The sequence below is a fragment of the Leguminivora glycinivorella genome, chromosome 4, assembly GCF_023078275.1.
Source record: "Leguminivora glycinivorella isolate SPB_JAAS2020 chromosome 4, LegGlyc_1.1, whole genome shotgun sequence".
In the NCBI taxonomy this organism is placed as follows: domain Eukaryota; kingdom Metazoa; phylum Arthropoda; class Insecta; order Lepidoptera; family Tortricidae; genus Leguminivora; species Leguminivora glycinivorella.
Window position 1 is genome coordinate 16,127,335 of NC_062974.1, and position 27,681 is coordinate 16,155,015.

General features: G+C 39.8%; 2 protein-coding genes and 1 long non-coding RNA gene across 5 annotated transcripts; 1 reads left to right on the plus strand and 2 right to left on the minus strand.

Annotated features, from left to right (window-relative positions):
• Positions 1–7,502: 7,502 nt before the first annotated feature.
• LOC125225085 lies at positions 7,503–11,711 on the minus strand. 2 transcript variants are annotated; one of them, XM_048128617.1, is made up of 3 exons: positions 11,494–11,711; positions 8,316–8,414; positions 7,503–7,833 (listed from the first exon to the last, which is right to left on the minus strand). In XM_048128617.1, exons 1-3 carry the CDS (start codon positions 11,638–11,640, stop codon positions 7,684–7,686), a joined length of 396 nt encoding a protein of 131 aa, XP_047984574.1. In that variant the 5' UTR covers positions 11,641–11,711; the 3' UTR covers positions 7,503–7,683. The 2 variants fall into 2 exon arrangements, with proteins under 2 accessions (XP_047984574.1, XP_047984573.1); XM_048128616.1 differs by lacking the exon at positions 11,494–11,711 and adding an exon at positions 9,366–9,636.
• A 1,565-nt stretch (positions 11,712–13,276) lies between these two features.
• On the minus strand, positions 13,277–15,886 carry LOC125225676. Of its 2 annotated transcripts, none has more exons than XM_048129491.1 (4): positions 15,133–15,886; positions 14,995–15,049; positions 14,027–14,447; positions 13,277–13,447 (listed from the first exon to the last, which is right to left on the minus strand). In XM_048129491.1, coding segments are annotated over exons 1-4 (567 nt in total). In that variant the 5' UTR covers positions 15,135–15,886; the 3' UTR covers positions 13,277–13,358. The 2 variants fall into 2 exon arrangements, 1 of the variants encoding a protein (XP_047985448.1); XR_007177002.1 differs by lacking the exon at positions 13,277–13,447 and adding an exon at positions 14,528–14,767 and having other exon boundaries at positions 14,397–14,447.
• Positions 15,887–16,780: 894 nt separating this feature from the next.
• On the plus strand, positions 16,781–17,209 carry LOC125225237. Its single transcript, XR_007176966.1, has 2 exons — positions 16,781–16,922; positions 17,038–17,209. It is a non-coding gene; the product is annotated as an uncharacterized LOC125225237 (long non-coding RNA).
• The last annotated feature ends 10,472 nt before the right edge of the window (positions 17,210–27,681 follow it).

Here is a 27,681-nt window from a genome sequence, read left to right on the forward strand (position 1 = left end):
TCCGAAAATTTTTCCTGCCCTAACTTCTCGCTTCTTCTAACTGGCCCAAGCTTAAGCAAATATTCCTTAAAATAATTAATGCGCTTATAAAATTCTAAAACATCTGGCATAACTATAACGAGCCTTAAGCTAATATAACGCCACACGATAAGGTCTACAGTCCATAGGAAAATAATTCACTACACTTACATGATTTCCCGGCAGGCCGATGAAAGTCTTTGTCACTTCACTACACTTACATGATTTTTCCGGTAGTCCGATGAAAGTCTTTGTCACTTAGTTCGTGGTAGGACACTCACACTGCTTTGCCGATCCGCAGCGCTCCAGGAATCCCCACGACAGCCGCTGCCCGCCACCTTAGACGGACGCACGCCTGCGCATCACCATAGCAGCCGCCTGGCGCTCGATCTTCTGCGTCAGACACTTGTGGATCCTTTTCCAGACGAGATAGACGAAGATAACGGTGATCATCACTCCCATAGCCATCGTTATGTATGATTGCCCATCCGCGTGGCTGATGTCCTGACTCGTCCTGGCGCTATTGCCCTGACCGGCCTGAGCTATGATGACCTCTTCCTTCTCCACTCTAGACACAGTTTTCCCCATCTTGAAAATAGCAAACCGACGAAATGCTGCAGAGAAGCCTTAGTGGTCGTAGTTCCTCAACACGCTGACACGCTTTGGCAAGGTCGCCATGTATTGGTCGAAGCTATTGGTGCATGTTCTATTCGGTAGGGATGTAGTAGAGTTTAATAAATGAAACACATGTTGACTCTCCAAGGCATCAATATGTAATGTCGATTAGAATACAGATAGAATAAGCTGATCATTATGAGTAATACAGTTTCCATATATAAAGCATCTAGCCTACTTAATCTAATTAGGTATGCTTACACATCACAGGGATAGGGATAGGGATAGGGATAGGGATAGGGATAGGGATAGGGATAGGGATAGGGATAGGGATAGGGATAGGGATAGGGATAGGGATAGGGATAGGGATAGGGATAGGGATAGGGATAGGGATAGGGATAGGGATAGGGATAGGGATAGGGATAGGGATAGGGATAGGGATAGGGATAGGGATAGGGATAGGGATAGGGATAGGGGACGGGGACGGGGACAGGGACAGGGACAGTGATAGGGATAGGGGACGGGGATAGGGATAGGGGAGGGACGGCGACAGGGACGGGACGGGGTCGGGGACAAGGATAGAGATAGGGACGGGGATAAGAATAGGGATTGGGGTCGGAATAATCGGTCGGCAATCGATATCTAGGCAGTGTAAAATGCAGGTGGCTCAGTGGGAAGGGATTAGTAAGTAGGCATCGGCGAGTATCCTGCATCCGTAATAACTAATACATTCAATGTGCTGTAAGAAAATCGTTGTTTGCTTGCCTTTCATATGTTTACGTTTGCAATAAGTATAAGCAAAATGGAAAAAATTGTAAGCGATAATGCAAGGAAGTACTTTTTACCCTACCGACCATAGCGTCGAGATACTGGCTATGTGGGTTGTATGAAGTTTCCCCAGTATAAATATTTATATAGGTAAAATACATACATATTCGTACCTACTACCTACGCTGTGGTCGCTGTGTAACAATTCTACAATCATTGCAAGAATTTCTTTTAAAACAATAGTAATATGTGTAAGGTACAGTCAGCCAAAAAGCAGTGTAAGGTTCTTGGCTGACCGCGTACAGCAAATAGATCAGTTACAATGGCCCCCCAGTCGAGAATTGCCCCGCTTTACCTTAATCGAAATAACCGCGGACAGATGTACCTACAAAGAAACCTACGGATCCAAATGAAAGTCTTATTTTTTGTAAACGTTTCAATAAGAATACTTTTATTACGCGGGCGAAGCCGCGGGTAAAAGCTAGTCTATCATAAACACCGTTCGAAATGGCCTCATTAAAATCTAAATTTTAAATATATTGAAAGTAATATTACTAATCATTGACGTCACGCTCAAATAGAAAATTTGACAGTATGGTACTCTTTTGCATGATTGTCATAATTCAAAATAAGAACGATGGTTTGCGTTGTAAACAGGGACTGAAACATGACACGGGCCCCTAGCGTCATCTATATACTTTTCACTGTATCACTTGTAATGCCGTTGAACTACCGCGTGCGTATTTTAAAAAAAAACGACATTTTTATTCAAATGACACTCTTAGTGACATCTAGTGACATAGATTTACGGCTGCCAACGGGGTACGGTATTTAGTATGGACTCTGCTGGTCCTTTATAATCGTCCTTGATTGCACTTTCGAAAGAGTCCATAACAAAGTGCTATTCGAGATTGTTATTCTGGGGAAATAGATATCTACTACCTACTGTTAACCCATGGACCGCAGCTGACAAAAAAAATCGTTTTAAGGGTTTAATGACCTAACTTAAGCGCAGTAAGTTGTCTGTGAAAAGTGCCATCGGATTTTAAAGCTATAAGTATTACGGCAAAAAAAAGGCAGTGTCCCTTTTATGATTATGTCCGATTTCACAACAAAAACTTCGGTATTAAATATCCTTTTGAATCTCACGGGATGTAAATTAGTTGTTGTACCTACCTACGAATGTCAACCAATTTAGTGCAAGGAAAGTAAAAGTGTATACAAAGTTACAAACAATACATATGCGGAAAAGAGGAAATTTTAAATAACCGGCGATAAATTACAACATGACGATATAAAACACTCCCATGTTTTATATCGACACGAGTTATAAAATACCTACCTATTCGACAGTGTGTCATAAATAATTAGTATTGTTGTACTGTAGGTTTATATTACCCACAACTGAAATTCAGAAATTAATATCTAAGTAACAGGCTACAATGTGATTACACGGTATTACACATTAAAATAATACAGTACGTACTTCAACGGAAGTCCGTCAGAATGATATCATAGAATAATAACTTCGCACAATCACCTTCATTAGTTATAATACACCTACATGTATTATATGGAATTGGTCATCAAAATAAGTGGATAGATTTCACTTGTACAATGCGAGTACCTACCTACAGAATAGCTGCATGACATGTGTTGTTAAAAGACTAGCTTTGAAGACTTTTAAACCTTAAAAACTTGCAAACCTTGAAGGTTCAAGCTTTGAAGACTCAAGCGTTAAAGGTTAGAGCTTTTTATGAGCTCTGAAAAGTATGCCTTTAAGACTCGGGCTTCATAGAGAGCTCAAGCCCCCGAACCTCGAAGGCCTGAGTCAAGCGCTAAGAGCTCAAAGAACTAGCGTCATAGGCAGAAAGTATTATTGTGTATTTATTTTTAACCCGTAATTTGACGGTGTCCGGTGTGGTAGTTTTTAGGGTTCCGTACACAAAGGGTAAAACGTGACTTTATTACTAAGACTCCGCTGTTCGTCCATCCGGTCACGTCACCAAGTTGTATCTCATGTATCAGGATACTAAAAAGTACGAAATCCTCAGTTAACGAGTCCGACTCGCTCTTGGCCTGTTTTTTACTTCTGTCGACCTCAGGCTTAACAGCTTTTAAGACTTAAATGCTACAAACCTTATAGACTTAAACCTTCAAAGCTTAGGAGGCTTTTAGCTTGAGGCCTAAAGACTCGAGGTTTTTGTGCTCGTAAGCAGCAACGGGAACTTATTAAGTTGAGGCTTAAATATATGGTCGAGGCTTTAAGGTTCGAGGCTTCAAGACTCAGAAGTCGCGACTCGAGTTTTGTAGTTTAAGCCTCGAAGCTTAAATTCACAACACTAGGTACACTCATAAGTTATGACAGATGGCGCCACCCTATTAGTCCATACGTGAGAGCGAGAAGATGATGTGTTTTTTTTCTCTCACACATATGAATGGCAGTGATATGCCTAGACACTTGCATAGGCGCCGCCTGGCGGGATAAATGTCAGTGTCGCTCCTCATTGAAAGACATATCACAAGAAACCCTAAAAGGTAACAACTACACAAATAAAATGGATCAAGTGGATCAACTCAGCATATTCACTAGCGAATGCGTAACTCACAATGCATCTTTTTCATACTGACTTTGGTACTAGCCAGAATAGCGAGATACATGATGCGAGGAGATGTTTGTCAAATTCAAGGTAAGAGGTAAGTACTGGGCAATGCCACTGCCACTACTGCCATCCCTCCTTAGAAAAGTAGCTTGTAGAATACGATGTATTATGTGTAAATTATTTGTGAGAAATTCCGCTAACAGGGCTCGGATACCGGTTAAATTTTCAAACCATTATCAGTTTCTAATGGGGTGGCAACGCGCATGTGACACTGTTTGAGTTGCAGGCGTCCATAGGTTACGGTGACCGCTTTACATCAGGCGGGCCGTATGCTTGTTTGCCACCGACGTAGTATAAAAAAAAATGTACTTGCGGCAAAACCTTTAAATTTCGTTTTCGCTCGAAAAACCGCTATTTGGAAACCGGTTTTTAGGGAACGCTTTCATAAAGATTTCGTTCGATTAACACTATTAACAGGTTTAGAACAAAATAAACCGGTTTATTCCGCAGCATGATAGGTACTTAATACTGTTCTAACCAAACAAAAAAGTCGCTGCGTGAACGTAGGTATTTACGCGGCGCCGGTGCGTCTCGCCACTCGTCGAATAAACCGGTTTATATCGGTTAAAATAAAGTTCGCATAACGTTCGCATTATTTACAAAGTTCGGAGTAAAATCGAAATAAACCGGTTTTAACCGGTAAAAAATAAACCGGTTCCGAGCCTTGTCCGCTAAGTATGTGACTTACCAATGCGATCCCGCTATGACCCGGGCGGAGAGGCTGTGAGAAATTGAAGACTTATCGAGGTGCGCGCCGACACCGACTATTGTTTTGACGAAGGCCGATGTAGTCTGCGCATCCACACCTACATTCTGCTAAAAATATCTCGTTAATTGCTTTGTCTAAGTTAGTTTTCTAAATAAAACGTCTAGGTGCAAGTACAATGAGGCAAGCCGCCGCGGTGAGAATCATTATTTACTTGCGCGGCAGTTGACGTCCGCGAGGGTTATATTATTCATAGCGGTTTTCCGCCAATTGATGAGCGTAAATTATTACCTGTTAGAATGCGATTCTCTGATCACAATATTTGTTTTAAGAAATGTTTTTTCAGGTACACCTTATAGTCTATAATGACTATCCAATGTTGAAAATACCATAAGCATTAGGGTAATTCCGAAAGTCGTCTAATTTCAAGTCGAAAAAAAATCACCATCCATCATAATCAAAATTCCCCTTTCGAAATTACCCAAGCATTTCTGTGATTCGGAATTACCCTAATGTACCTTACCTTTAATGTCGTAACCTTACCTGCACACCTGTTGTTGCAAGTCCCTTGCCATAAGCCCGTGTAAGTTCGAAAGATATTGCATGCTGCCGCTGATTTATGACCTACCTAACGTGCCACTTGGTTTTACAGCAAGTATAATGGCTAAGTATTTCGTGTTCATTTAATTACAGTAAAAACTAGGAATGGCAATATTTTGACACAATAATGATATGTTGCAAGACTTGCACGTAACTTAGGGGGGTAGTCAGAATGACAAATGTTTCTTAAATTCTTACAGAAAATCAAACTTAACCCTGAGATAAACATAACTAATAAAATTAACTATTAGCTAAAATTAATAATTAACCTACGAAAGTGATAGATATCATTTCACTTGCGTTAAATTCGGTTTTCGATGACCGATTGTCATATATACAATAGGTGCTCTGTTAGGCCTGATTTAGACGGCGTGCGAACTCGCAAGCGATTTTAGTTATATTGCGGGCTGTTGAGGTTACATACAATTTTGCATAGCCATCAAATACCGCAATGTAATAAAACTCGTATGCGGGTTCTCGTACTGTCTAAACGGGTTCTTATTATGAGAACCATAATTATCATGCCATGCAAATATCGCACAGGAATATTGTGCACCAAATAACAACAATGTGCAATGGTGCATGAGAGAAAGGCGGTTTTTCTGCGCTCGCAGCAACCTGTCAGACGAACAAGTTGCTTTATCACAGCTGGTGGAACGCAACCACGCAATTAGCCAGACGATGACTAAGGTATGCTCGGGTAAGATGGGTGGAGGGTAAGATCGCTCGCAATTATCTCAAATTATTGTTGTTTATTGCTGGCAATACCATGAGTAATGCCATTTAACTGTGCCCCTCGCGCTGTTTTGTAGTAACCGCTAAATCTTGTATGTCATGTGTTATGAATCTTTAAAAAAGTGGAAGAAAAATATTCATTCATGCATAAAAAAGAACAGATTTTTCGTACTTGCACACCTTACTCTCTTTGTTTTAGAGTTGAAATTAGCCTTTAGTCCAATATTATAGGTAGTCCAAGAAGGTTTTCCGGTTTGAAAATGAAAATGTGTTATACATGTTTGTGTGTAGATTACTTCATTAAGGAAAATTAATAATTCAAATTGATTTTCTAGTCTATCATTTGCATTAAACATTAATATATGGATTTTTTCGTTTTCTTTAATCTTCTTAGTTTCTAAGAGTAGCCAAACAACTTAAGCAGTTTCATGTTCTCTGCCTTTCGGGGATACGAACGTGAGTGTTTGTATGTATGTAAACATTAACACCCTTATTCATAAACGTACTCTAAAGTTATCAAGCCGATAAAGTTCGTTTTCACCACACCAACTGATAAAGGCTTTCTTTGCTATTCGAAAACAGATAGCAAAATTGCATTTTATCCACAAGAGTGCAAAGTAATTTCATACAAATTTTAACTTGATGTTTAAAGCTGGGTGTGGGAATTCACGTATAAATGATGATTTTGAATCATAAACGTTAAATAAATTGAAGTTTTTTATTTATTTTGATGTTTTACAGTTCATATTTTCATAGTGTTGGTGTGGTGAAAAATTTTGTGTTTCACTCGGTGGCAAAGTTTGTTTAACCTTCGTGCCTTGATACCCTCGCAACGCTCAAGATTCCACATTCTGAACCACTCGCTACGCTCGCGGTTCAATATTGGAATCTTTCGCTTGCTCGGGTATCAATATTGGCACGTGCGGTTAAACAACAACTTTGCCCCCTTGTAAAACAAATAACTATTGTCCTTTTCTATCACACCCATACGTCGGAAAAGGTAATGAGAACTTTAGAGTACGTTTATGAATAAGGGGGTAAGTAGGTACAATTTAGTGTGCATCTTTTGTGTGAAGTTCTTACGAATACAAATATAGTCCGGTCTTACCCGAGTATACCTTACTAATTATTGACGTCACATTCATCATCTTGATATATTGTTTTTCATGTCGTAACAATGGTGCTGTATGGCGCTGCGTTTGGTTTTCCTACTAATTACATTGGATGCGCTGATTTATTTTATTGACTTTCACTGATAGTTCGAGAGTTTGAAAGGGTTATGCAATTTGAATAATTCATTAGTTGCTTGCTTTCCCCAAACTTCTTATTTATTTGTTTCTATTATACACGCGTAACAAATGGAAAATAAAATTCGCGTTAGGTTGGGAATTTTATTATTAGAGTTGTTTGTTGTAGATAATAATGCTTAGAACTAGATCATATTTTGACTACATTTCACGATTTCATTTTCACCAATGTGATATAAATATTTTATGCAGTCTATGAAAATGGAAACTTTAGGCTATTTACGAAAACGTTTTTCCTTAATGTTTGTAGATTTTACATTTTCAAGAGGTATTAAATGATTGTTGGTTTTCTACCAGTATTAAGTTGAGGTTTCCTGCTTGGTCCCAAAACCATATGCAAGTCGAAAAATGACATATGATGGAAACAGTAGTATTCTGGATTGCGGTAGTATGCGCACTTACCAGCTTGTGGCCCGATTATCTGGGAAATTAAAAGGTAAGTTTAAGAACTATCGAAATAATGTAAACAATAAGAAAGAAAGCCATTATTGGTTTTACAAGGGGGCAAAGTAGTTGATTAACCGCACGTGCCAATATTGATTCCTGAGCAAGCGAAAGATTCCAATATTAAACCGCGACCGTAGCAAGTGGTTCAAAAAGTGGATTCTTGAGCTTTGCGAGGGTTTCAAGGCACGAAGGTTAAACAAACTTTGCCACCGAGTGAAACAATGTTTTTCACCACACCAACACGAACAAAATACTAACTATAAAACATCAAATTAAATCAAATCCATCAATTTATACAATATTTATCAAAATCATCATTTATAAGTAAATTCTACCAGCCAGCTTAAGACATCAAGTTAAAATTTGTATGAAATTACTTTGCACTCTTGTAGATAAAATGCAATTTTGCTATCTGTTTTCGAATAGCAAAGTTAGCCTTTAACAGTTGGTGGGTACCTCGCCGTCAGTGCATCGGAACACGCCACTCGGCATTGTAGGAATATCGAAGGGAGGTCTCACGTCCTGGCCAGGCAGCTGGTGACTGTACTTTCTCGCCTGTAACAAAATACAGTAATATTTAATTTCAAATATGTACAGTCAACCAATTGGAACCCTAGGCCACTGTAGAACTATGTCATAGTAAAGTTATAAATGAGATTGTAAGAAATCTCTTACTGTTTGTCATTATGACATGGTTGTAAAGTGGCCTAGGGTTCCAATTGGTTGACTTTACTTACGCCACGGGAGACTATGTGGTAGCGGATCAGCCGGTCTAGCCGAAGTAGGTAACAATCGATGTCGCTACGTGGCAATCGAAACAGTCTGGTTCTGTTGCGGCACTACAGAAGAGGGATAGAGAGCTCTCTCTAGCTACGAAACGCTTTTGAAGCGTAATCGATAATGTTGCCTAGGTATCCTGTGCTGGAAACTGGGCAGGGCCGTGAAAAGTGACTTGCTGTCCTATTGGAGACCTAGAACCTCTTTGGGACGCGGAAATATTTTAGTTAGTATTTTCACAATCAACAACACAGACACAGGCCAACGTGCTATGTTGACGTGTCTTGGCCGAGGCAGTATGCGCGTTATGCTCGGGGAAGGTAATAAGTCTACAATGGAATCTGAACCTCGACCTATGTGTGGAGGCTAAGGCATCTGCGAGCTATTAAACAATGGAAGTTTAAGGTGCGTGAGACACGATATGATAGCTCACCGCTGGGCGAGTGCTATAAACATCGCCGTGCTCTTTTATTTGGAGGCTTATCTTTGTTCACACAGAGGACCCGGCTAATGCCCGATCATAACCCCAGGTGCCGTAGCCGAATGGCGACGCGAAACGAAAACGAAACGCCGCGAAAGGTAGTCTGGCTCTGTCGCGCCAATACGCAAGAGCGATAGAGATAGATGTCTACGAGCGTTTCGTTTCGTGAGCGCTTCTTAAGCGTTTGTGCCATTCGGCTACGTACCCAGTTTTGTCTGAGACTTTAAACTAATAATTTGGACACTTACATCATACATTGAATGTCCCTCTGGGCATCCAGACCCTGAACTACTAGACGAGTCACTACTACTTGCATCATTGCATTCATGGCTGCAATGCCGCTTGATTTGCAGGAAGCGATTTTTGACACTCGAACAGGTTTTTAATGCATATGAAGGCATTTTTACGTGTAGGTAATATTTATAGGTCCTGGATTTCATTTAAACTGTTTATTTTTGGTTTAACTTTTTGATTTTACAATTTTTGTTATATGTACATTTTAGTTGATTTTTCTGAAAATTGCTGAGGTTGTCAAAGTATTGACATTTCTATAACCTTAACCTATAATATCACGGCAGGAGTTTGCATTTCAAAAAACTGGCCAAGTGCGAGTCGGACTCGCCCACCGAGGGTTCCGTATCCGTACAAACTTTCAATACTTAGTTAAGATAATCATGTTTCTCATATACCTAACAATATCTTATATTGACTCAGAAGTTTATGTATATCAGGTATAGCGCCATCTCTCGGTGAATTCGGTAACTAATTTGCGCGACCTGGCAGGCAATTATACCACAAATGATGTGTATAAAAATCTATAATAAACTACCCATGTCCATAAAACAAATAAAAATAATTTTTATGAAAAAAAAACCGCCTTCCTCTGGGGTTCTGGTGATAAATACTTTCAAATGTTGGATTATGTTATCAATTCGTCTGTATATTTTTAATATTTGTTATTCGATATCTCCGTCATTTCTGAACCAATTTTTAAATTTGGATGATTCTGAAGTACTTTTTACAGATGAGAATGATTATCAGAACGGAACTCTAACCAGGGGCGGCCCACTTTTCATCAGCAGTTCCACTGCACCAAATGTCACTGTTCTGGACGTAAATGCATGCTGTTCTTATAAAAATACCAAAGTCACTATAAGTGTGCCGTTCAGATTTGAGGAGTTCCGTTCTGACCATCATGAGCAGTTCCACTGCACCAAATGTCACTGTTCTGGACGTAAGTGCATGCTGTTCTTATAAAAATACCAAAGTCACTATAAGTGTGCCGTTCAGATTTGAGGAGTTCCATTCTGACCATCATCAGGAGTTCCACTGCACCAAATGTCACTGTTCCGTACGTAAATGCATGCTGTTCCTTTAAAAACACAAGAATCACCATATGTATGCCTTTCAGATTTGAGGAGTTCCCTCGATTTCTCCAGGATCCCATCATCAGAACTGGGTTCTGAGAAAAATGGGACCAATCTGTATGCATATACATTCAATAAAAAAAAATCGGTCCAGTAAGTAACGACGGAGATATCGAGGAACAAACATTAAAAAAAAATACAGACGAATTGAGAACCCCTTCCCTTGAGATTTGGAAGGCGGTTAAAAATACATATTTTCAAAAAAACACTTAATAAACATCTTGTATAAAAATCTTATTATACACTGCAGGATTTTTTTGATGACATACCTAGTATCCATCAATAGTCTTTATAATACATATTTAATTGTAATGTGATAAATAATTTGATCTCGTTATTGTACATAGTAGTAGTTAAGTACCTAGGTTAAGATTGCTGCGCCCTATTATGTACCTAATTAAGACCTAATATGTTTGCAATAAATGCTTATGACTTATGACTAATGGTCGCGCGATAAATGATAAAACATCTGGCCGTCCCTATCGCACTTACTAATAGTGCGTTAGGGACGGCCTGATATTTTATCGTCTATCGCGCGACCATGCTACCCGTGCTGTACATACCAAAACGTAGTGATTCGATTTCGATAGTTTTTACTTTATTTGAAACAGATTTTTTTTACGTAAACTCTTGTATTAATTTAAAGACCATATACATCCGCAAAAGTGATTAAATTGAAAGTTAAAATCTGTTTTTTTTAACTAAATTTTTTTTTAACACGCTTTTATTATTATTTACATTTCCTTTTACTCCACTACAAAACATATATAAATAATAGTTTTGATATGTACAATTTGAACTAGCTCTTTCTAACGATACCCCATTTGATGGTTGCTGTTCATGTCTATAAATGCATTTAGATGCCTTATGACCTGTGAACCTTAATTATGTTAAAACGTGTTTTCAAAATACAAGGCAATTTGAAAATAAAACGTATAATTTTACTTACATCATACCAAGAAAAGACAGATGAACTAGATTGGCTCGAGTCTTTTCCTCCTTTATTCGATCCTTTGTCTGAACATTCACTGTAGTAACGCCTGAAAGAACGCTGGAAATTTTTGTGGTATGGGACCAGTCTACGGATAGAAAACATTGTTATTATTTTACTGCAGGCGTTACTTATTAATTTTATTTATAATTACTAAAACATTGTTGTTTTATTGATAGTTTATTTTATACTTTATTTAATAAATTTATGATTTCATTTAAGTATATTTCATTATAAAATAAATTGACAGTGACGTTTCTAAAGCCCGCTCTAGACTATGCGCGCGAATCACGGTGCTACGCCGCGAAAAGCGAGTGTGGATTCAATAGGTACGTAGATTGTTTGCTTTTTGATTTTTTGAGAAGTTTTTGATCCACCGTGCAACAGTGATTTATAATAGCATGTGTCGTTAGAAGAATATCTTGGTAGTTCTGCTGGGAGGAAGCTCTGTAGCAGAACCACTTTGAAATTAGATTTACATAAAAACTAGGCGTATAGAAATTTTCCAAATTGTATAGATATCTTATAGATATTTTCTGATATGTTTATGTTTCCGAAAAACTGTGGTTCTGCCGGGGAGCATGGCGTAATGAAATTGGTGCAAATTGATTGGTCGTTATGCAGCATACGGGGACACCCCGCAGGCGAGATAACCATGAGATAACAACCAATGAAAGTTACTATTACTATTTAATTTCCCGAATGCGTTCCAGAAATCTCTTGCACCCCAAATGCGGACCTTAACGACTAATGAAAAAGTTTCCCTGAATGCGGGTCCTGTGGCACGCATTACAGAAATCTCGCGTACCACGAATGCGGACCCTCCTATCCACTAATGAAAACGTTTCCCCGAATGTGGGCCCTGTGGCAGGCGTTCCAGAAATCTCTCGTACCCCGCATGCGGGCGCTGTCGACAAATGAAATTGCGACATTAATCTTTTCTCAAATTTACGAAAAGTGGAGGCCAGGGAGAATAGAGGAATCTAATCTCCATAGTGGAGGCGCTACGACGTGTGCGCACTTTCATAAACCCTTAAATGCATAGTGATTTATATACATGTATTTTTTGACTATTGGCAGCATGTCAAAATTCAAATTTAACCCTTCGTATGCTTAGAGACGGATCCGTGCGTCGGAATTTCTATCTATTGTTTTAAATGTCAAGGTCACTATTTCGTGTGATACTATACAGCACGACCACGGATGATTTTTTATTCTGTTGCGGTACAAATTCACTAAAAAAAATGTACTTTTTTGTACCTACGTTTAAAAAAAATGTACCTTTATGGTTTTGGAGTTTCGACATAGGGGCCGTGGTCGTGCTAGGTAGGTTCTCCCTAGCACGACCACACTATGGTCATGCATTTAAGGGTTAAATACTAATAGCGTAAGCGCGTGCATTGGGTTAACCTTTTCAACGCTTTTCCTCCAGTGTCAAAAAATGCAATAGACGCCAAAAAGTAAACTGGTGAAGAGCGAATATAAAACTTAACTGACAGTAGGAAAGTCGCTTTGACAACGATCGCCATAGCCTTTTTAGTGGTCGTTGGCGTGGTGGGCACGACAGCACTCGACCACTTTAGTGGCTCTTGGCGTTGAAAAGGTTAAATAGTACTGGTACGGCTTTGGGCAAATACCTATCTACATTGGGACTGATACAGGAGACTAACCCAACTGCAACATGTACAGTTGGGTTGCAGTCTATTGCCCTTAGTAATCGTAGGTCCACAAAATAAAACAGTACTCTAAAACATTTATTTTTTAGAACACTTCATAATATCATTTTGCACTTTTTCTTATCCTCTGATGACAGATGAGAAGCGTCAGCACAGCTTCATGACCAAGACTGGAAGTCCTGCCGGCGCCCCGCCCGCGGGTGCCGACGCGCCGCCGCCGCCTGCCCCGGAACAACCTGTGCAACATTCAGGTGTCAGCAATTTCATTCTATGGGGAGGATGATGGGCGCTAGGCGCTTTACCGGAGGAACCGAGAGCCACGGATGGCTCTCCTTCCTTCGTAATCCAACCGCCGCCGCCGCTCTTCAGGGGATTGCGACCAGGCTGGATCCCAGGCGGTGTCTCGAAACAATCCGCTTTACAAGGCAAATCCCACACGCAGGGCGGGGGCGGCTGCCAGTGAACACAACCCGGTCTCGTACAGGGCTTTTCCACTACAGGCGGCTTGGGCTTACGAATGCGACCTCCAGGCCCTGCCACTGGTTTGTCGCTAGAGTCTGCTGCCAACTCTTTGTCTTCGAAACGTTTCAGAATTGTATCTAAAGTTTTCTCGTCAAACACAAACGCTGGAAATTGCCCACCCGATTGGGAATCCGCCCCCGCAGCGGCTTTACCAGATTTGCAAGGGCATCGTGATGTTGTAGGTGTATTCGCAGAAGGTTTTGATTGATATGGGACATTTGTTACAAAACAGGCTCCACTGACTGCACCGGGTTGACTTTGTTTATTATGGTCAGTAGTATTAGGAAACTTACAGCCTTTTTCACATCTGCTCCCGGCGGCGTCTTGCGGGACGACTCCTTTGAGTTCGCAAACAATAAATCTTTTGCCGCCAGACTGGGAACCGCCTGCCGCTTGTCCATCCGAGCTGGCCCCGCCGACCGCGGCGTAGTGGGCGGCGAACGGCGCTGGGTCTGCGAGCCCGCGGGCGCGAGCCAGCTGACTAGGAGCACACACAGGATCAGGCAACACTAAGCACGCAGGTTCGCCGCCACAGCCCGTGCGACGGCAATCGTGCTGCAGCCCATTGCGCTTTATACAATGACAACTGTAATACATTATGCCTCCGCGCAATTCACGGCTTTTCGTTCTTTTGAGTTGGTTTTCTTTTTCGTCCTTTTTTTGTGCGCCGCCTTCCTCCGCACGCGAAGCTTGACCTTCTTGGCCTTTGCCTTTCTGTAAATAAAACAATAGCATTATTATTTGATATAAAAATTGCCACCAACTGTCCGCCACGTGAAATATTGACTTATTACCGAGTGTTCGGAAGGACGGCATCAATCTTGCTACCACTGTGAAATCAGATCAAAGTCACTGAAGCGCGTCACATAGGTCTTCCCGGGAGGTGGCCTGCGGACGCACGGCGGACAGCACGGCGGGCACGGCCTAGAGCAGCATGGACCCGCCCGGCACAAGTACCGGATGGATCCCTGCTGAAAGAACTGGCAATCTTGCAGACCATTCCGCTTGAACGCGGATCTCGGGAGACATTGCAACTGTACAAAAATCACAATTACATGTAAATTTTACGTACTACGATAAAATGTACGACAGTGCTTTAATTTATATTTTAAGGGACCTACTGTGAACACCGAAGTTAGAAAATTGCGGACACCATTCGCTTCGCTGAAATGGAGTACTTAAAAGAGAAAAATGTCCGCAATTTGCGAACGTAGACAAGGTAGACCCTCAAAATTTGTTTTCTTAATAAATAAATACTTACTGCGGGACCGCAATCTTCATATTTGTAGCATACCATGGGACCACACGGGGAACACCTGAAACAAATTAGGACATTTTTATACATGTACACAAACATGCTTACCTACTACATTAACATACATGCTGATGGGGTACTTACATTTTTGTATTTGAATAAATGCGTTAATTTGATGAAATGTGCGAAGGAGGGGCTTTTAGATAATACAATTTAACTAAAATTTAGGAATTTTAAAAGACAGTCTAAATAATATTAATTTTTTCACAAATAATTTAGAATTTTAATATTTTTTTACAATTTTTACAAATACGTCCAAAGGGTTTCAAAGAAATTTGGTATTCTGTCAATTAAACATATTTGATCAGGTTTAATTTTTTTCGGGTTCCGAATTTGAAATAGTCATGCCAGTATTCCTGCTAGAAGCAAGCTATTCATTATCATTCGAGTGTTGGTGGAACATTTTTGAGTTTTGCACTTTTTCTTGACATTACATTATTTTGCAGTTAACAGGTACGCATTCTGCAGATAGCAGTCAGTGCTTCTGCATGAGGGTTCAGGCAGTGCTTTGCGCAGGCCACGTTGGCGGGGACACACAGCGGCGCCGGTAGCACCTCGCAGCAGCTGGAATTCTGGCAGCATGTCCGCCGACAATCGTACTGCAATCCATTCCTCCTCAGACAATGGCAGTCCGTGTACAATATCCCTCCCCTGAGCTCACGACTCTTAACTATGTAAACCCCCGAATGCGGTTTCGTTCTTGATTTTTTTGACTCCATTTTACACGAAACGGGCCTGCAGGACATTGAGAATTTATTTAAACCGAATAAAATAAAATAAAGGTTCAACGGAAAATTTTGTACAGCCAAATAATTTGTGCGATGTAAACGTAACACAATTTTGTTTCAAACTAAAGTAGTAATACAAGTAGGCCTTGGTTGTTTTATATTTTAGATGGCTATGACTACAGTCAAATCGAATAATAAATGCAATATAGATACCTACCTATTGTAATAAGACTTTGACTGTTTTATTAAAAAAAATCTATAGGTACGTATACCCGTTGTAATGTTATGTGTTTTCATAGGCTGATCGAGGAATCTCTACTATACTTTCAACTCTTACAACTTAACAGTGTGGCGGCAAAGTAAAATGTTATGTGTTATATGAAAGACCTATAATGTAATAAAGGCGACCACACCGCTGCTTAAAAAACGGTGACGGTACGGAATCGCAGTGACGCATCGTATTCGTACCGTTTTTACCGCATGCTCCACAGACCGCTGTTCAAAATACGCAGACGGTAGGGAATCGCAGTGACGCATCGTATCCGTACCATTTTTACCGCATGCTCCCCACACCGCTGCTTAAAAAACGGCAACGGTACGGAAACGCATGACGTGTCCCATACGAAAGTCACTGCGTTTCCGTACCGGCTGCGTATTTTGAGCAGCGGTCTGTGGAGCATGCGGTAAAAACGGTACGAATACGATGCGTCACTGCGATTCCGTACCGTCACCGTTTTTTAAGCAGCGGTGTGGTCGCACCTTAAAATGGCTATTCATGTGTTCCCCACACCGCTGTGGTCGCACCTTTAAACAGCGGTGTGGTCGCACCTTAACAATGTCACTACGTTTGATAATGAATGGCTTCCTTTATTTGAGCAATGCTGGCACGTTATAATCTAAATTAAGAGAAATTTACAATTTTCTTCTAGGTTTAAACTAGAATTTTGGGTATATAAACCCACCGTTTCGAGTTTTTCATCAGTACATTCAAATCATTCGTTTCTTAACGATTAAAAAACTACAAAAAAATTTAAATATTCTCAACTTTTCGAAAAATCATCCCTATCTACAATTTTATCCGCTTCAAGTCCTTTTGGACGTTTAGTATTTTGCTACTAGGTAGTACTCTCTACAAACAGTCAACATGTAAGTATTAGACTCCTATACTTCAGGATTATGGCTTCAAGCCCATCTATTCCGGTGTTCTACCTGCTTCCCATCATCTGCGTGTTAATTAACTTACTTTCCATCTTGTTCCCAGGTGCTGCGGAGGTTGTTGCGGTGGATGCTGCTGCGGTGGCTGCTGCTGCCCATGCATCACCATCTACACATGCTGCACCAAGATCTGCTGATGCTTCTATCAAAACCCGTGTTGTGTGGATGTCATATTCTCACAAGTGTTGTTGCGTAAAATAAATTATGTATTAAGCTTACTTGGTACTTACATTTTCTAATGCGGTTTAGGACTCCCACCTCCCTGCTCACTTGCACAGCACCCTTAAGGGTGCTTTAAGCATAAGCTCTGGTGCCTTGCTTACTCTAGGCTTTGGCAGGCTGCAGCACTGGCGCCTTGCTTACTCTAGGCTTTGGCAGGCTTCAGCACTGGCGCCTTGCTTACTCTAGGCTTTGGCAGGCTTCAGCACTGGCGCCTTGCTTACTCTAGGCTTTGGCAGGCTTCAGCACTGGCGCCTTGCTTACTCTAGGCTTTGGCAGGCTTCAGCACTGGCGCCTTGCTTACTCTAGGCTTTGGCAGGCTTCAGCACTGGCGCCTTGCTTACTCTAGGCTTTGGCAGGCTTCAGCACTGGCGCCTTGCTTACTCTAGGCTTTGGCAGGCTTCAGCACTGGCGCCTTGCTTACTCTAGGCTTTGGCAGGCTTCAGCACTGGCGCCTTGCTTACTCTAGGCTTTGGCAGGCTTCAGCACTGGCGCCTTGCTTACTCTAGGCTTTGGCAGGCTTCAGCACTGGCGCCTTGCTTACTCTAGGCTTTGGCAGGCTTCAGCACTGGCGCCTTGCTTACTCTAGGCTTTGGCAGGCTTCAGCACTGGCGCCTTGCTTACTCTAGGCTTTGGCAGGCTTCAGCACTGGCGCCTTGCTTACTCTAGGCTTTGGCAGGCTTCAGCACTGGCGCCTTGCTTGGGCACTGGTCCCGCCGCGAGCTAGTAAACTATGACCTATCGGCTATAAAAACTAACGAAAGATAAGCACTCCCGTGTAAATAAGAGACAAGGCGATGTTTATAGCTACTCGCCCAGCGGTGAGCTATCAATATCGCCGTGTCTCTATTTGCACGGGAGTGTTCTTTTGTTCGTTTTTATAGCCGATAGCTCACAGCTTACTAGCTCGCGGTGGGACCAGTGCCTTACTCTAGGCTTTGGCAGGCTGCAGCACTGGCGCCTTGCTTACTCTAGGCTTTGGCAGGCTGCAGCACTGGCGCCTTTTCAGGGGTTGAGTTTGAGTTGAAGGGATGGAGTGACATTAAGCTACTTTTAGGGTTCCGTACCAAAAAGGTACAACAGGAACCCTTATGGTGCGACTCTGTCCATCTGTCACATTCCTAAATATCTCGAGAACTACTAATGCTATCAACTTGAAATTTGGAATAGTTGTGAACATTGTAAACCTCTACAAATAGAATGTATAATTTTTTAAGTTACTAGGTCAAGTGGGGTATCGTTGGAAAGAGCTCAAATTGTGTGCTACTCTGCGGCGGCGCCACCATAATGAAATTCAACTAATTATATGTTAAAATGATGTTCGTAAGACGTACAGTATGTACGTATAATGTTATGACTGTACCTGTAGCGGGAAACGAAATAATGGGTTTTTATTGTGGCGCCGCCAGGGAGCATACTCTGCAGCGGCGCCACTCAGTTCTCATAGATAGAAATATGACCCTTTTGTCGGGGTCTGCCTAAAACGCAGTTTGACAAATTCGCGTTACGACAAAACTTTATTTGAAATTCGCTATTCGTCTAAATCGCTATTGACCTATTACTCATATCACCTATTTCGCAATGTGTCCAAAACATAGTAAGCCTAAGTAGGTGTTTGTCCATTTAGCGATACGCCTAATTAGCAGTTAGGCTAAAACACGCTATGTCTATATCACAAATATGACGAGGGCAGAGTCTTGCTTCCAATGGAAGATATAAATTATATTTTCCCCTCACTAGCTCGAAAACACGTGTTTTGTCCTTTAATACCAGCGGGTAAAAACGCATTTTATCCGCTAGTGGGTAAAGTAATTTGACCTTGAATAAAGTCAAATTAACTGCTTTAAAATTGATAAAACTAGGTGAATCTAGTAATAAAGATGATTTACCACCTGTGGAACTACTGGAAGCAGTGATAAACGCATTTTTTGCGTTGTAGTTTCCTCGCTACAGTGAGGGGAAAAGTTTTGTGTTACACTCGGGTGCAAATGTATTTTACTTCTCGTGTGTTAAAAAACTCGCAAGTTCAGGATTCTATTCTCGAACCACTCGCTTCGCTCGTGGTTCAACTATAGAATCCTTTCACTTGCTCGTTTTTCAATTCCACACTCGGCGTTAAAATACAACTTTGCCCCCTTGTATAACAAATAACTATTACACAGTAGCATTGTTTTGTGAAAATCCGTTACGGGTAGAAGGGGTAAGTTTGAGCACTCGCCGACCGCTTGGTCGCTTCTGAGTCACCCACGACCGCTCTTCTTAACCTGCAATGATTACTGAGCACTCTTGCAAGTTGTTCTCGGTTCTCATCACTCATGGCTCTACAAAAAATATATTTAAATATCAAGTAGGTACTAAATATCCGTTGAAGTCAAGAACTAACAATATTTCTGACAGTTTAATAGACAGTAGGCACCCATATCCATTTTAATTATAAGACCAATACGTAATAAGTCTAAGTCTCAATGTGCCAAGTTCGCTTTAGGACAAAATCGTAATACGACCGAGTCTCACTGTGCCAAGTTCGCTTTAGGACAAAAACTCATTCGGCCTAAGTCTTAGTACGACTATTTCTCGGTTGGTCTAGGCATAACGCGATCTAGTCAGACTGCGTTTTAGGCAGACCCCGACAAAAGGGAAATGACATCATCTACTTTTTTCTCGTGGAAATTGATGTACCAATGCTGTTTAATATGTACGTATTGAAAAAATCACTATAACTTAGTAAATTTATGTACTTTCAGTAATTCCGCATTCCGCCTGAACGGTATGAGCTAGTATATAAGGTGTACCTACGGGTAAGCGAGAGGGAGATATGTTCCTTCCCGCTCGCTCCCGCGCAACTGTCAATAAATAAGAACAAAGAAAACTATATCGATGACCGTAGGCTCAAAGGGCGTAAGGGACAAAATGGCGAAAATGAGTTATGAATGCAGTTATACTCAGATTTTTTTTCTCTATCGAATGGTATATTCAACGTCTCGATACCTTTGAAAAAATGTCCGATACGCCCTAAAAAATATCGTCATTTCTACCAAGTTTGAAAGAGCATTTTGTCGTATCCACCAAGCTAAAAAAAACTTTTGGTGCGTTTTGGCGTAACTCCCTAATCTCATGTACGTTACAGGGCGGATCATTTTTTTAAATTTAAGAAATCTTTTAAAGATGGATGCGAATTTGGTGCTCTAAATGACGTAACAAATTTAATAATGGGAAGTGCCTCCACGAAGCTATCGAAAAAAAAAAAACAACCACATAATAACTCTGCTTTGTATGTTTTGCTATATACCCTCGTCGATATTTATAGTAACGCTACAGGAATTAAACTACCGCTGAACACAGTGAAAAACTAAGAAAAAAAATAAAAAATTAAATACATGACCATTATGAGTTATGACCAATATATTAGTACTAAATAAGTAAGTTTCAAAACACTTTTTTAATGCGTTTTTCAGTACTTTAAATTGCTTTGTGGATGCACTTACCAATAATTGATACTTTTACTTACATTATTTTTCTAAGAACGGTCTCCACAAGAGGCATCAAAATCGCACCCATCGTTTACGAAAACCTCGAAAAAAGTATTTTTATACATTGATAGATCAGCCCTACAGTACTCAGTGCTATACGAAAATTTTAACGCACAATGTAATTTAATTGCGAAGTTTTAATTTTAAATATGCATCGTGTTTTGTTTCTTTAGCCTACGGGATATATCCTTTTCTTTAGGAGAAAAGGATACCTATAGTTTTCTGTGTTCTTATTTACTGACAGACTTAAATTGTTTGACAGTGTTTACATAATGTAATTTTTTCTTAAAGAGAGTATTATTTTAGTAATCATAGTATATAAATATAGTATCGTTGGCAGGCATTTCTGTATAAGTATAACAAATAAATTTCGTTTTCACTTCTCAATCTTCTCATGCTCGAAAAGTGCACCTTTATGTAGAGCGAAGACGACATAAAATCGCATTTTATATTCTAGAGCATAAAGTAGGTACAATTTTCTTCTAAGGCCGGCAACAGACAGTCTTAAAATTCATAATCTTAAAAAACAAGAGTGTGTGGACGTGAGTATTATATTCTTTGGTGTGGACAGTCGCGAAATTATATGTAGCTCCGTGCACTCGATCTGATTTTTGTACTGATTATGACTTTATCAAATTATGAATTTTAAGACTGTCTGTTGCCGTGCCGGCCTTAGACTAAAGGTCTCAAGAGACAAACAGTTAAAACATATTGCACAATTTTATTGAGCAATAAAATTGTGTAGGTGACAAAACTTTGATAGGTTATTTTATTTTTGCTATAATTAATTAGAATTCCGTATTTTCTGTCATTAAATTAAGTAAATAAAATAAAATAGGATTCGAATATTTATCGTTTAAAAAATGTTTGACTTGGCAAAAAACCAAGCGTCTGAAACTCTGATCACATGTTGAAAAAAAAGTTGGCGGGAATTGGTTATTTTATGTACCTATTATGTTCTTTCGCTTTACGACAATTTCGTGGTATAAATTGCCGAGAAGAATATAATTAATTCCTCGCAATCGAAGTGAAAAGCAAAGTGTACAACAGGGGCATAAATTTAATAATAATTATTGAAACCTAGAATGAAACGCGCCGATCGCGGGAGCGAGCGGGAAGGAACATATCTCCCTCTCGCTTACCCGTAGGTACACCTCCTTACATACTAGCTCATACCGTTCAGGCGGAATGCGGAATTACTGAAAGTACATAAATTTACTAAGTTATAGTGATTTTTTCAATACGTACATAATAAACAGCATTGGTACATCAATTTCCATGAGAAAAAAGTAGATGATGTCATTTCTATCTATGAGAACTGAGTGGTGCCGCTGCAGAGTATGCTCCCTGGCGGCGCCACAATAAAAGCCCATTATTTCGTTTCCCGCTATAGGTACAGTCATAACATTATACGTACATACTGTACGTCTTACGAACATCATTTTAACATATAATTAGTTGAATTTATTATGGTGGCGCCGCCGCAGAGTAGCACACCTCAAATTGAACGTAAATAAACTATTTTTTATAATTTTTTTGTTGTGGAAAAAAAAAGAATTTTGAAGGAAAATGTAAAAAAAATACCGTTGCCCCCCCCCCCTTATCTCCGAAGTTTACCAACGAAAAATTATGAAAATTTTAGTAAACATTGGTTTTATGCTATATATTACAGGAAAAATATAATCGTGTTTGTATTTTGAATACGTTTTTTTTAATTCACAAAAAACTTTTCAGATTTTTACTTTCAATTTACCCACCCTTGCGGATGTATATCGTACTTCAAATTAATACGAGATGTTACGTAAACCATCTTCTGTCCAATAAAGTAAAAACTGTTTAAATCGGTTAACATTATAAAGAATTATCCCTGAAAAACCAGGTCGCGCAAATTAGTTAGCAAATTGACCGGGAGATGGCGCTATACACTATAATACTCATTAGTGCCTATACTTTTGTCTTCTAGTCAAGTCATTAGAGTTATATGAAAATATGAGATTATTTTTACTAGGTAGTTTGAAAGAAAGTTTGTACGGAACCCTCGGTGGGCGAGTCCAACTCGCACTTGGCCGGTTTTTTTTGTCTTTCTAACCCCCACTTCCCTAAAATGGAGGGCGGAAGTTTGTATGGAGCATTCCGCAATTTTCGAATTTAGCACGCGAAGCTAGCTAGTATTACCTATTTTGCAATATGACTCAAACTAAAGAGATCGATCGATTTCTCAAACGCATTAAGCCTAAGAAGCTGTTTGCCTATTTCGCGATACGCCTAATATCATAACTTCCTTGAAGTTATGCGACTTCAAGTCACCTATCATTAGTAGGTGATTTGAAGTCGCATAGGCGTTAAAACTAATCTACGCTCAGGATCATATTTAAAGCGGCAATTACACTGCGTCGTTCACCTAAGTGCGTTTTCACATTATCCGACCCGAATTAGGATGTAGGACCGATACCTCATACATTACAGGTGCCATCTTGGATTTTTTCCATTGAAATCCTTCCGACATCCGATATCGGACCGGACAACAGGCTAGGAAAGTACGAGGTTCTTTTTTCTTGCGACGAACGACTCGAGAGTAATTGCCGCTTCAGAATCCCTCCGGACGACCGGTCTGGCGCAGTCGGTAGTGACCCTGCCTGCTACGCCGCGGTCCCGGATTCGAATCCCGGTAAGGGCATTTATTAGTGTGATGAGCACAGATATTTGTTCCTGAGTCATGGATGTTTTCTATGTATATAAGTATTTATATATTATATATATCGTTGTCTACCCACAACACAAACCTTCTTGAGCTTACCGTGGGCCTCAGTCAATCTGTGTAAGAATGTCCTATAATAATATTTTCTCAAACATGCAATGAAATATTGTCTTTACGTTCCTTAAAATGGGCTGGGAAGTATCGCTTTTTGGGGGCAACAACTCGAGAGGACTGTAAAGGGATTTCATATTATTTTTTAGGCCTAGGCCTTCAAAGTAACTTTTTTTTATAAAATATTGTCCTTTAGAGCATTTTATTTTTATTTCATTGTATGTTTGAGAAAAGCACTATACATGCCTCGGCGTGAAAACGGATTCCCGGCCTCGTATCCCTATCCGTATATACCCACTTGGCCGGAAATCCTCATTTTCCCGGCCTCTGATGTAATGTACTATTATTATTTATTTATTTATTAATCCCTCGCTACGCTCAATATTCAATGTACGCCCTCGCCGGAAATGTTATTTTGCTCCCTTGTGACACAATCTATATGATACTCGAGCAAGTGAAAGATTTCAATATTGCAAAACAACGAACGAACGAGCGTAGCAAGGGGTTCGAAAGAACGCAGTGGAGTTATGACAATCGCAATCTACTGTCAGAAATAAACGTTCAGTGAAACTTATGATTTATTTGAACTATTTTGTACAAAATACATATCACAAAGGTAAAGTACAGTAAACACATTTTTGGGCCAATTTTTTTTAACCGCCGCCTCAAATCTCTCAAAAGAAGGTGGTTCTCTATTCGTCTGTATTTTTTTTTAATGTTTGTTCCTCGATATCTCCGTCGTTACTGGACCAATTTTGAAATAATTTTTTTTTGATTGAATATACACGGTGTTTCCGGTATCACTCAAAACCTCAGACACCCCAACTGATTTTTATTTTTTTAAACTCATCTAGAGTATTCATCTTTTAATCTGATCGTTACTTTTTTTTTAATTGAATTTTTAGTTTTCTGTACAGCTCTACTTGACTTTTCACACTCAATAAAATAATTGCTAACTACCATCATAAACCATAAGACTATTTATTTGTGTACGTTACTGCAACGACATAAGGTTTACCAATAGACAGCTAAGATTTCACTGTAAAACACTTTAAAGCTTTGTCACAGTAAACTTCAAATTGGACAGGTAATCGCAGTAAGCAAATAAACTCATTATTCAAAATGACAAGGTTGTAATTAGGTACGAGTTCAATTTGTTATGACTTACGATAAACATTAAGATTAAACTGACAAACAACGTCAAACTAGTAGCGGAAAAAATAATCGTCCAAGTAACCGGCCAGTATTAATACCCCTAAATACTGAAAAAAGGTAAACAACCTCTAGCAATGCGATATACACAATGTTGTATTACGAGTACAATAGAATGGGCACGTAAAAAATAACTAATAATACTAATTTAAATAAAAATATTACCCCCATCAAGATGTAGCTCAATCGATTCTACTCTCGATTCCGAACAAAGTGTTTTCTATATGCATACAGATTGGTCCCATTTTTGTCAGAACCCAGTTTTGATGATGGGATCCTGGAGAAATCGAGGGAACTCCTCAAATCTAAAAGGCATACATAGGACGATTTTTATAGGTGCAATGTGGGGGTGCCGAAGGCAGACCATAATCCAACTCTGGGTAAGTGTATTCACCTTCCAGAAAACTGAATCTAAATAAAAAAACCCTACTCAGTGTTGTAATCACGTCTGTATCGTGTGATCACAGACCACCCAACTCAGCTGGGCTTTTCTGTGGTTCTTGCAGGTCAGTATGGTTGCCAGAGTCACAGAGGCTATCTTTGCTGGTAGGATCGGCAACATGCATGACACCTCGGCATTTGCATGTGCGTTCCCATCGAGGGTCCACGTTGGAATTTCGAGCTTTTGAATGTGTCAGTCTTTAGTAAAAGTTCTCAAACGATTGTAAATTCAACCAATAATTTGTAGATGTTCTTCAAAGTAGGGAGAGAGTCTCGGCGAAGGACATAAGCACAGTGTATAATAAAGATTAGCTCATTACCTACCTACCTACACAAGTATACATTAAAAGATTAAATCCTAACCCCAATGAAAATCCACATTAAATACAAAATAATGGTTTATTTCAAAGACGTTACAAGTCAAAAGAACAGGACTGCACAGAACTCACAGTTTGCTTAAATAAGATATACCGTCGTCATCGACCTATAGGATTCTATAGAGGCTCACGCAGGGTGATGGCCGACAGCTATGACTGCCTTGTCGAAGGCTGCGATAGGCTTCGGGGGCTGGCCTACTGCGAGCACAGCATCTGTTGGGAGAATATACAAGATTAGGATCTGCGCATTTGTTATAGTCAATTTCGAGAATTCTACAAGATAGACCGTGACTATCTTCTTTATTGTTTTTGAGCTCCCAACATTTTGAATATCTACTGCGGAGCTCACAGTTACTCGTGGTGACCATAGTGCATGTCATTGCATCGAAGCATCGGAAGCTCAAATACAATAAAATAATCCTAGAATAAGTTTAATAAGGCCGATATCATCTATCGTGAAAATATGGTCATAGACAACATGCAGTCCTTTTTCTTCGCGTTGTAGGCAAACATAATTTACCTATATGATAATGTAATATGGGCCTAAGTGAAAGCAGAAAATCTAAGAGATGGGACTTTTATGGGACTTTGGATGGAATTTTTGTAAAAGACTTCAAAAAAGGGAGTAGGTTCTCAATTCGTCGTGATTTTTTTTTAAGGTATTAAAATTTTAGACGACGTGGTAAATGTGAAAATCTGCCTTTGACCGAAGCGCCAGGCGTCACTGGATATTTGCTACTTGACTGTATACTGTGACGAGCGAGCCGCCGCCGCAGCAAGGCTTGCACGGCGGTGGGCAGCACCCGCTGCAGCATCCACCGCATCCACCTCTGAAACGATCAAAAAACATTGTCCTTAACACACAGTCAAAACATTCTTAAAGGTAAAGAAGGAAGACTGCTTCCGGCGGGACTTGACCTCGCACCACCTAGAATACCTCCATTCTCATAGTCATCACTCATCAGGCAGACAAGCACTGTCGCTTGATAAACAATATAACGTCACAGGGGACCGATTTTTGAGTCTGACGCGTTCGAATTCAGAAAATTGTCACTGAAAATACTACTTTAGTGACAAAATCCCGTATGTGAGATTCAAAAATCGCCCCCCTGGCCGTCCTTTTCGCACAATTTGTAAGTGCGATAGGGACTGGGGACGCATCGATGCGATAAAGTTAAGTGTGCTACGCCCGTAGCATTCACAAAGATATTGTACGTATACCGTAACAGGTATACCGTATACCTTATACGAGGAGCACGAATGTGTGACTGATCTAATTTGCACGGACTTGCCACAAATTATCTTTAAGATATTATGGTCCAAGCAATATAGAAACATACCTGATATTTGACATGATTGATTGCAGTTGGTTGATAACGCTCATTCGGTCGCACATTTTTCACTTTTCTGTAATTAAAATGCAAGTATTCTAATATTATGCAAAATATTTAAATCGTTTACAATGCTTTTATTAAAAAAAAATTCAACTCTGCAAATTTCGATTGACGTGCCAAAGAGATTCACTAAAATGACAAAACTGACGTTTGTTGTATTATTTTTACTGTCAAAACAAATGTCAAATAATTTTAAAAATAGAAACGTCAACTCAATAAAAAGGTAAGCCTGGAAAGAGGTCAGTAACATTTTGACAAATGATATTTATTTCAAAGTCTCAGAAAAAGAAGAGTTGTAGCAAGTGTTTACAACTTTTCTCTTCCCGCTGTGACTATCATCATGAGTTATAAGCTATTATCACTGAATATATAATAGTACAAGTACAGAAGGCCCACTGCTTTGATGTTCACGAAATGCCGTCTTTTTAAATGCCTACAAAATTCTAACAAAGAAACGAGCCGCACGTGCGCAGCGTCGGATGATAGGGTTACCTATGGATTAAAACGAATTAATTCTCAGATAAAATGTTATACTATATATTCAAGTCTTGGGTACTTTCTAGTTATATATACAGTATTTATATATTTTTGCAGTCTTTAGCATCACAAGCCTTATTGGATTTTTCCGTGGGTCTTAATCAATAAGATCTAAGATTGTCCTATTTATTCATGATGTATATTTAATTAAGCATTATTAGCCATTCCACA